The sequence below is a fragment of the Labeo rohita genome, chromosome 21 (assembly GCF_022985175.1).
Source record: "Labeo rohita strain BAU-BD-2019 chromosome 21, IGBB_LRoh.1.0, whole genome shotgun sequence".
In the NCBI taxonomy this organism is placed as follows: domain Eukaryota; kingdom Metazoa; phylum Chordata; class Actinopteri; order Cypriniformes; family Cyprinidae; genus Labeo; species Labeo rohita.
Genome location: NC_066889.1, coordinates 3425752 through 3436885, shown reverse-complemented (window position 1 = coordinate 3436885; position 11134 = coordinate 3425752). Strand labels below are relative to the sequence as shown.

At 40.7% G+C, this 11134-nt stretch overlaps 1 protein-coding gene across 1 annotated transcript; it reads left to right on the top strand.

Moving 5' to 3' along the window:
- The first annotated feature begins 3933 nt into the window (after positions 1-3933).
- On the top strand, positions 3934-8026 carry spry4 (sprouty homolog 4 (Drosophila)). Its single transcript, XM_051093422.1, has 2 exons — positions 3934-4115; positions 5438-8026. The coding sequence occupies exon 2, from the start codon at positions 5489-5491 to the stop codon at positions 6422-6424; it is 936 nt and encodes a 311-aa protein (XP_050949379.1). The 5' UTR covers positions 3934-4115; positions 5438-5488; the 3' UTR covers positions 6425-8026.
- Positions 8027-11134: the final 3108 nt, after the last annotated feature.

The window sequence follows — 11134 nt, the reverse complement described above, 5'->3', positions numbered from 1 at the left end:
CATCAACCTCAGCATGGCTCAATGTCCAGTGGGGAAAGACATGGCCAGTCGCTTCTTTCCCAGGACTGCAGGTACCTGAGCTGGATCAAGGAAGAGAATGGATGTGAAACAGAGCTTCTGAGGATTGGCTAAGCTTTCTGTTTCAACCCTCTCCCACGGTCACAAAGGAGTGAGAGGATACCCAGCGGTGAGAGGTTTACTGGAAGCGCTGAGGATTAAGGGACGTTCTGCAGTGAATCATAAACTCCTGTTTGGACATTCCAGGCGCGGCTTTTCGAAAATGATTACGCTTGTAACCCAGTGTTGTAAATGATGTGTTATTGTGAAACCTTCTTTAAATAGATTGTACATTAAACGCACATCCTCTGTTTGTCAATTTATGTCATGGGCAAACTGTGTGCAAAGGCTGGAGATGAAACTTTTGTCTCCGATGGTTTCATAATTCAAAGTGCAGATTATGAACATTTCAAACTTTTACTGGACTGGGTTTGAGGAAAGTGACAGAACAAACTGCATGTCACATCCTTCACTTCCCAAAAGGAAAAGTTGATTTAAATAAAGCTAAGTGTCACCGAGAACATCCATCAGGCCGCTAGTCTGGCTAGAGAGCGAATGAATACACTGGGGACAATAGAACCCTGGGTGACTGTAGCCCACCTCTATCTCCAATTATCACAGAGTTCAATTTGGGGGAAGGGTTGCCATTGATGAAAAATGGGGGAAGGGCAGGTGGGGTGAGGGCACTTGGAAAGGGAAAGAGTACATGTTGTTTCAGGTGGCCTAACTTGCAGGCTTCCAGCTGGCCCCAGGAAGTAGCCCTTGAGGGCGGTATTGGCAGCTCATTAGCAGAGATCAAAGCCCCGCACTTCCTCCTGGGTAAACTTGCTCTACTCAGCACCCTCCACCTAGATCCCCCAGAGCTAATCTGATTGATATGCAGACAATAGGGCTAATTAACAAAATGGAAACTGGAGAAAAGCAGCTAAACCCCTGGACATATCGAGGATTTGGGGGTCAGTACACTCAAAAAGATGAGCGCAAATGATGCGGACATCACTTCATTGCTTCATTGGAATATCCTAACTTCCTAATCTGATTTCACTGACTGACACTCAAAGCCCTCCTGCTCATTAATCATTAATGCCGAACAAATAAATAACTAGAGTAATGTCCGGGGATGTGTGCAAGCTTCTCCTTCATCATTCAGAAAATTGCTGTCTCACAGGAAGTGGGCTGCTGATGGGGATGTGTGCCTCCTCCCGGCTGGAGCTTATTTTAGCCGATAGCTTGTCAACAAAGGCCTCCTTGGGATGGATAATGCTGATCCACTGTGCTTTGCTCAGGCCAGCATTGCTGATTCAGGTCTCAAATATAGCTCCCCGCTGTTAGTGACTCCATGATGCACTACTAATGAAGGTCAGGCATTCTCATGTCAACAAGGAGCGCTGAGGACAGCATGAAGGTTGACCTCCTACTTTGCCACCCAACCGCACTGAATGGCATTATGGCCAGATGTATAACTGCTTACTCAAGCCTGACAGAGCACATACATGTACAGCATATAACTTTAATAACAACATGGGCAAAGAAACCTAGGCACAGTAAATTCTAGATGCCGCTATACTTTATAGATAAGATCAGGTTGTTTAACAAGAGGAACAGTCGACATGTAATTACAGGCCTCACACGTTTCTTTTGATTTTATCCAGCTCTGCAGGCCGGGAACCAGCTGCTGTCACAGGAAGTGGGCACTTGTCATGTATGCAAGCACATACACATAAAGAGGCTGAAAAACAGCCCGTTTTGAATTTGAGTGTCTGTTTTGGTATGTTTATTCCTCTTATTTCTTGCTTTTCCCTCAAAAATGGCTTCTGTATGTGTGGAAATTTATGGAAAGTTATGGTCTCTTACACTGATGTGAGAAATGGGAACTTTGTGTTGGGGAGTCTTTGTGTTTTGGATAACGGGGTATTGGTGTGGGTTCTCATGGGAGGGGGAAGTCTGCTATGTAAGGGGAATGGCGCGTGGAATGCCCAGAATGCTTGTGGCCTGAATGGCAGGTCCACGCCCCCAGCAACAGGTCACGCTTCATCGCTAGTTTGTCCCATGGGTGAGAGTTCAGGGCCGCTCCTGTCAGTTCTCTGAAGAAGGGTCGAGGGTCACCATCTCACCAAGAGCTCGGCTTTCCCCTCTGTATCAGCAGGGGACCAGAAGGGGCCTACCCCTTCTTCCCACACAGGCCCAGATCTCCAAAGGCTTGCATTCTCCGCATATATCCCTCACACAAGCTCCTTCCTGTGGGCTTGGCTTGAAACTGAGGGACCCCCCAATTGGCCACAGGCTGCTGCTTTTTAAATCAGGTCACCACTCTAGTCTGGCCTGAAAGCAACAGAACATACTTAAGCAAAGGATTCATGAAAAATTTTACTTATTTGTTATTTGCATTTATTAAGAAAGGCACTAGGTGATTAAACGTTATGCAGTTAATAACTCTAATGCAGTGAGGTTGATCATTTGGAATTTTTGGAATTACAAACAACCAATCTATTTTAAAATTCCTTGTTTATGAATGTTAAAAGATTCCATAAAAACAAATCCCTTAAGCATCTAAACTTAAAAAAAATGAAACAGATGCTCAAGTCAGAAAAGCAGAATGTATATAAATAAATAAATAATCTATTCATCAGTGATTCATCATTAAATTTATATGCCATTAGGCAAAACCATTTCCATGGTATGGAACCCATTGTGTATTGGAGATGTTAAATTGCCCCATTTGATAATCCTATTCTCAGTTTGTGGTCATTTGCACCAAATGGAAAACAGTGCGTTCAAAGAGTGCATGTGCTATATTTAGCTCTGTCTCTTTCCCCCAGGTTTCCATCTAATCAATACCAAAAGTGCTGTTTCTTTCTTTTTTTCCGAGAGATACACTACATTTTAACACAATATATACTGCCTACAACAAAGCTATAATAATAATGAAATCCTTTCTCTCCTAAATTTAGCACATCAAATAATGTGATTGTATTTTTAATATGAAAGCAGATGTTGTCATGGAAATGTGTGCTAATGTAGAGGCTGCCCATTAACATTTGACAGCATTAGTCAAGCCACAAGCTGGGAATTATCCGTGGGGGGAAGGGTAGACAGAGGGATGTTAAAAAGGAAATTCACACACATTTCCTGCTTGTGGGATCGTTACAAATCGACAACATCCTGTTCTTTTGTTGATCCTGCATGACCTCATGCTGCTGCGTCATAAACGCGTTTTTGCTACTCCAGTGCCCGAGCTCGGTCAAACTGGAAATGGGAAATCAAAATGGGACCGCTTAAAAATAAACTCTCCCTCTCTATTTTTTTCCCCCTTCCATTTTAAGCAAGACCGATCGTTCCTGACCTGTTTTCTGATTACCCAAAATGAGGATAAAGTGCATGCCATTCGAGGCTTACAAATTAACCCGTGGTGATGAAACTCGAAAGTGTTTTGGACCAAAACGTTATTATGCAATTTCATACGTCCAGTGCGTCATATATCAAAAATAACCACAGCAGTGTCCATTAAATACGCAGTTGACAAAAAAAATGTCCTTTCAAGGGGATTAAGAATGCTTCCATACCGTAACAGGTCAGGACCTTTAGAAGACACGCACGAATAAGGCAATGTATAGAAAACATGAATTAAAGCAGTAGTGGCCGCCTTCTTCATGTAATCCGCTTTGACATTGCCCTTGTGACGAAAAGCCCCCATTCTTCCATTCATGAAATCTTGAAACGGCGCAGGCGCAGTAAAATCCGGAGCTCTCCCATTCATAAAAGTGTAACCCCCGAGTCGTAATGCCCTCCCATTCACAAAAAAAAAAATCTGTCAAAGCATCTGCGCAGTACGTTTCTTACCCTCCCATTCATAAAAAGCCATTTCCCTCATGTAGTTGCAACATCGTATGGAGAAGACTGTGTCCTTACTGCAGTGCACATCGCACACGGATAGTCGTCCGGATTTTTTCCCCCCTTCGTGGCTTCGTTTGGATCTATCTATCATTCTCTGCCTGCTATTGGAATATATCGCAACACTCTGTTCGTCTGAGAAGGAAATGATCTGCTTTCTAATGCAAGTGAGTTGTTCATTTATTTTAAAAATATATTCCATATATATATATATATATATATATATATATATATATATATATATATATATATATATATATATTACTGTTTCTTTTTTTTTTTTTTTTTTTTTTTTTTTTTTTTTTGTAATGTAGTACAAGTAAATGCAATACAAGTGTCAAGGTTATAACATGGAGTTTGTATTCTTGTTTCAAATCGAGTCGTTTCCATTCTGCTGGTTTATCACAAAGCGCCGATACAGCCGTTCTTTAGCAACGCATTGTAGGTGTATTTGTGCCTTGTGTAAATATTTAACTACGGTAACTAACCACGACAGGATCGTGGGCGATTTAAGAATGAAATGTTCGCGTAGAACAGGTGAGAATTCGAGGTTAACCGTATACGCGTCTTTTCATTCGATCGGGGAAACGACTGTATTTCGTGTTGCGTATCATGATCCTGTGCCATTTGCGAGCAGCGCGTTTGTTCGCCTTCTTTCTAATACCATCGCGCATTCGCTAGACATATCATCTTAAGCATTAAGATGAGTTTAATGTTAAAAGGAGATTAGTCAGAGACATACGACATTGCTGTATTTAGATTCTGAGTGTTTTAGATCGTGGTAAATATGTAATGCTTCGTACGTCAAACGTCGTTTGAATTTCTGCTGCTTTGTATGAAACTGTAATTGTGGCACGCCAACATATAAATCGTCGTTTCAGACGACACCGCTTTAGAGGCTGCAGGCTTGCTTACAAGAAAAGCACAGAAGCCCTTCGTAACCACGCCACTTCAATATTACATAGCTCACGCAAAAATCTAGCAACAGGTTGATTTTGTCATATCATATACAGTTTTCTTCAGCTTTCTGTAACGATAGAGACAGATAGGCTGTATGACATTTTATAGGACCGTGCAACGAAAATATTTCACTGGATTAACAATGTCAAACGTGTTGAAGAGAGGATTTTACCTATAAAATTCGATTAGTGAATTGTAACTTAATTGTTTAACAAAATGTGTGAATCTTACATCTAGGTTAATCTAATTGATGTTTGCTTTATTCAGAATAAACCCCTCCCCTCAGAACACTAGTGCAGGCTTGTACTTAATACTAATAAATCTGATTGTGGAAGTGGAAGTTTATACATGTTCCTTTCTAACTCCTAATAATGAATTATAATTACACATCCCTAATCATTTTAAACATGTAATTTCCAAACTCTAATGTTCTCCACTTCGGTTTAGATCTTTTTTAGATCGTTGGGTAATCTGGTTAGAATTCTACAAGGGTGATTTTCAATACTAAGCTGTGCTGTTGTGTTTGCAGGAGTGCTAAATGTTGACCTGAGCTCTGGTATATGAGGAACACAACCTACAGATGGAGTCAAGGGTTCCTCACCACATTCCTGGAGTCTCCTCCTCCATCATGGTGCAGCCTTTGCTGGACAGCCGCGTTCCCTACGGACGGCTCCAGCACCCATTAACTATATACCCCATTGACCAAATGAAATCTTTACATTTGGAGAATGACTACATTGACACCCCTGCTGTGATCTCACAACAGCCACCAAGCCACAAGGCAAGCACGAGGGGGCAGGAAGTCCTGCTGGGAGCCCCACACCATCCTCATCTGTCCCGCTGCGAGGTCCCAGATGCCACCACGCATCCCTGGATTTCATTCAGCGGGCGGCCCAGCTCCATCAGCAGCAGCAGCAGCACCTCCTCCGACCAACGGCTGCTGGACCACGCAGCGCCCACTCCCGTTGTGGATCCCTACACTACTGGCAATGGCCACGGGAGGACCCTGGGTGCAGAGCCACCCAAGGTGCTGAGCTCCAAGACTCAGAACGTGAAGGCGGTGGCGGCCTTGCCAGTGGAGAAGAAGCACGTGCCATTGTGCGAGAAGTGCGGCAAATGCCGATGCACGGAGTGCACGTTGCCCCGGGCCCTGCCCTCGTGTTGGGTTTGCAACCAGGAGTGCCTGTGCTCAGCACAGAACCTAGTGGACTCTGTCACTTGCATGTGTCTAGTCAAGGGCGTCTTCTACCACTGCACTGATGAGGACGAGGAAGGCTCCTGCGCTGACAAGCCGTGCTCCTGCTCGCACTCGAACTGTTGTGCGCGCTGGTCCTTCATGGCGGCCGTTTCATTGGTGCTGCCTTGCCTGATGTGTTACCTGCCCGCCACTGGTTGCGCCAAGCTTTCGCAGAAGTGCTACGACAGCGTCAGCCGTCCAGGCTGCCGCTGCAAAAGCACCCAGGCCTGCAAAGTGGCGGAGGTCAAGGCCTGTCAGCTGGAAAAACAGGCCTCATGATGGTGTGCCAGAAGTGGAGAGTACAAAGAGACTTGTGAGCAGGACCCTCTCCAGTAGTGGTGTACTTCCCAAAATCATGGTACTTAAGGTTCACGCATGATCCTCGCACTCAAGGTATCCTGCAGTAGCAACGTTTGACCGACAGACGGGCACAAGTCATTATTTTACTTGTTTATAAAGTACTACAGCAAAGGAGAGGCCTGCATTTGCTTCTCCTAGGGTTCTCCCGATGGCCGTGGGATCAAAGTATGTTGCCGTTTCGCCCCCAACTCGCTGACACAGAATGCTGCATTTGAGCAAAATGTCTGTTCAAAAGATTCCGATCTCTTCTCTGATGTTTATTTTCTCTTTGGGTGGCTTTGAAAAGTCAAAGCAAATATCAGCCATTCAAGAACACTCTATACTTTGGCAATCCCTCTCCGGATCTGGCGCTGTGGAAAGGTTGCAGCGAATTCCAAGCTGATAACACATGTCACAATCAAAATAACCAGACTTCATCTCTGTGCACAGTGCATTTACAAGCTTGTTATAGAGCTTTATTTCTTCTGTCGTTTGAAATGCAAACACAGGAGGTCATTTCGTTTCATTGAAGGATTTCCCTAAAAAGACATTCGGTGACCGCATGGCAGGATGTTTTCTATCTTCTGCGGGGACAGATTGTTTGTTTTCGATGGCAAATGGGTAAAATAGCTTTCATGATTCCCTTTGAAAACATGCCACATGAACTTCCATAACGATTCTTCCAAATGTTAGCGGTTCAATTTGTTGTAGACGACGACCTCAGGGATCATCAGTTCATCTGAATGGCGTGCAGCATGTGAATTCAGCTTGGAACGAGTTGGGCGACTAAAGTTAAGGGAACGGGCAGTGGTCAGAACACAGCAATTCAGACACCAAGCATTCATAAGCTATGAAGAGAATCAGGCCAGTAGTTCCGGGAAAAGGAGAAGCTATAAAGTTAGCGTATGCTACTCTCTGCCGCTTATAAACAAAACATGCCAATTGTATCACCGTTATAACGAGGCGAAAGCACAGTATTATGTACAGTAGCATGTACAAAGTGTTTCACTGTAGTTGGAAAAATTCCTCTAGTTTACTACGCACCAAACATAACGTGCCCTAGTATCGAACTGCTTTCTCCACATATATATTTTGTTATATGTATAGTATAGAGATTTTGCCAAAGGAGTGCACCATGGAGTTTTCGTTGACTATTTTTGGAAAACCGTTCGTTTCCAAGTGGGCATGCATTGTCGTACTTTAGCCAATTAGTGCAAAAGTAAGCTCTTAAAAGGTACGGTGCTCTGCTCTCCCAGGAGTCTCGGAGCACGAGGGAATACCGTCGGCCTGCTCAACACAAACCCACGGTTCACGCGTCGAAGACCTCGCTCGTTTAGTCCCGCATACGCCGGCATTTGTACTTGTTGCACAAACCAGAAAAGCAGAAATACACTACTGTTCTTAGTCTTGAATGTATAAGGCTAGGGTTTAAGTCTTTTTGCAATCTAACCCGTGGATAGGTGCCAGAGTAGTTCTGAATGGAGAAGCTTGCGTAGCTACATAGGGAAGAGTTGCAAATGTACCATAGATCTCGTAGATTTCGACCTATGCAGGTTACACGTTCTTGTAAATAGTTTTAAGAAAAACTAGCTATCTTAAGATATGTTTCAAATGTCCTGAGAAATTGCATGGTACAATTTAATTACAATTCAGTACAAAAGTATATAAATGAATTATTATATTTTTGGGAGGGCTGGGGGCGGGTGGGTGGGGGTAAAGATTATGTGGCTGTGGCATAGAAGGTAGGGTGTTTAGGTATTTCAATTACAAGCACTTGATTTAGAAAAGTGTGCCAGGCAATAAAAATACCTCTGTTAATGCTAGCCATGCCTCATTAGCACGAGAGAGGCAAGGCTAATTCCCGGTTCCTCAGTGCCCCTGAAACTGTAGATTTAATTGAATTCGCAGAGGGAACAGCGTTTTTTTTCCCCCCGATGTGGCCGAGCATTTTGTTTTTCCTCCTTCCTCCTGTAATGGTGCAACATCTTCAGTGCTTGATTGACATATACAGCTGCTGTGTGTGAACTTGTCGGGGAGGAACGGGGATCCCTCTCAAGTAACATTCCATTCCATCCCATTCGGTGTTGCTTTTTCGCCCCACCTCCTCGCTTTTATTTTTCACATTTCACAATTCTCTCAAATACAGCTGTAAAGTACAAACTTTGCGGCCTGCGTGGAATCGAACGATCTTCTTTCTCGCTGAGAAGTTTTCATCAGGACGCTGTGACTAAATCTATTCGTGGTACAGTTTCTTGGCCACTAGAAACCCATTCTTTTTAACCCACTTTAAGCTGCCTTCAAAACTGGGCTTGTACTCTCTGCGTTTCTTTGGCTTCATTGTTCATGTTGAGGATTAAAGAAAAGAGCAATGTGCTTTTGTTTTGTTTAAAAAAGCAAAAAGAAAAAAAATCTCTCACACATATGAAAATGTCCCTTTATAGATATATTTATTTTGAAGTTCTATTTTATATAGTATTTATTTAGATGCCTACTTTTGTTTGTGAATAAAAGCTTATGTCAAAACGGAATGTACATTGAAATTGGAAAATATATATTGTTAAATATAAAACACTGTGTGTTGTGTCTTCAGTGTCTCTGCATTCATACAGAACATGCTATTGGAAAATATGATTATTTTACTCTTACTTAGTGGTGTTTACTGGTTTTCTAGTACATTCTCAAATCCAGATAAATTTACTTGAGAAGCCAAATGACCTAAGATATTAAGTCTTGTTGTGTATCAATTTTATAGTTTGTGTTAAAAAAATAATTTAAAAAATTTCATGGGGTAAGAAAAGTACTTTAGTTTATTTTTCTGACCCCATTGTCAGGTTTTTTGAGCAAAAACGAACTAAATTTGAATATCTTCAGGAAACAAGACCTAAATCTTAAATCATTTTACTTCTCAAGTAAATGTATCTTAATTTAAGAATGTTTAGACATCTGTTATAGGAAAACAAAACAAAAATAAAAAACAAAAATATTAAGTAAGATTACATTTTTGCAGTTAAATGCCATTTGTGGGTCATATTTAGGTGGTAAAAAAAAAAAAAAAAAAAAAAAAAAACAATATAAACGAAAACAATGTAGTAAATGAATAAATATTGTAGATAAGCTGGCTAATTTCTAAATAAATGGGCATTAAATATTATTTGAAATGTTTTTATCATGTTATGAAGATGTGAAACTAGTGCAGGAAAAAAAATACTGAATCATTTTCCTGCCACAATTGTGGAGTTTCGTAATTACTGCACAAAAATATGCCACTAAATCCCGAAAATGACCAGCCAGAATTAAGTATTTCAGATGGTAATGAAATTATCGTATCATAAATGTGTGTAAACTATTCATATGGAGTACCATATGGTTCCATAATAAAACAATGCTTTTTCAAAACAATTTTTAGTATTTTTTTCATACAATAATACCTCAGTTCTCCAAAACTGATATTCATGCATATGGGATGTTTAAAGAAAAAGTAAGAAAAAAAAAAAGATTTGATTATTTTTCACTTTTTTACTAGTACAAATATCTAAACATTCCTGAATTGAGAACCAAATTACTTTTTCCCCTAAAATGTGTCAACATTTTGTTAGTTTTTGCTTATAAAAAAATAATAATAATCTGCCAGTGGGGTAAGAAAAATAATCTTAATTCAAATGGAAAATAAGATTATTTTTCTTGCCCCATTGGCAGATTTATTTTCTTCATTTCAAGCAAAAATTAATTTAAATTTTGCAGTGAAATGCCATTTGTGGGTCATATTCAGGTGGTTAAAAAACACAGTTAACTCTGTTATACAATTTTATAATATTAAGAGATATTGTCAATAAGATGGCTAATTTCCAAATAAATAGGCATAAAATATTAATTCAAATGTTTTTGTCATGTTATGAAGATATGAAACTAGTGCAGGTAAATATGGAATCGTTTTCCTGCCACATTTGTGGAGTTTATTAATTACGGCACAAAAATATATCACTGAATTCCAAAAGTGACCTATCAGAGTTAAATATTTCAGAGGGTCATGAAATTATTGTAGTGTGTAAACTATTCATATAAAGTAATTTAGTGTTTTACATAATACCCATATGGTTCAGTTGTAAAACAATGCGTTTCAAAACAATTATCAGTAATTTGTCATACAATAATACTTTAGTTCTCTAAAACTAAAATGTATGAATATAGGATGCTAACGGTCAGACATGTCACTTTAGTTAAAACATAAATGGAATCATGTTCTACAGGTATATAATACCACTGTGAGAGTCCCTAAATCAGGCCACAATGGTAAAACAGTTATGCATTTGCAAATGGAGGATGAGGTGAAGTCCTAGTTTCCTACACAGGCCCCTGCTACACGGAGAGGCTCTTACTTTACATGAGATAGCTCTTGTATCAGGATATTGGCTCTCAAGGATCTGGGGCTGCAGCTCACATAAAATCTTTACAAACCTGGATGACTCACACACCCATGAATCTGTTGACATCTATCCAAACACACGCACACACGTACATTCACCTATGAACCTATATACATAAAGCTATAAAAAAGAGAAAGACTTCTCAGCAAATTGACCTCTGAGTGTGTGTGCTTGACACAGAATCCTGAATTTTAGCAGAATCTCTGCACTCTTAAAGAACCATCTC

Bases quoted from the DNA above. Each gene is read 5' to 3' on its own strand.
- spry4 (XM_051093422.1), top strand. From the start codon at position 5,489: ATGGAGTCAAGGGTTCCTCACCACATTCCTGGAGTCTCCTCCTCCATC.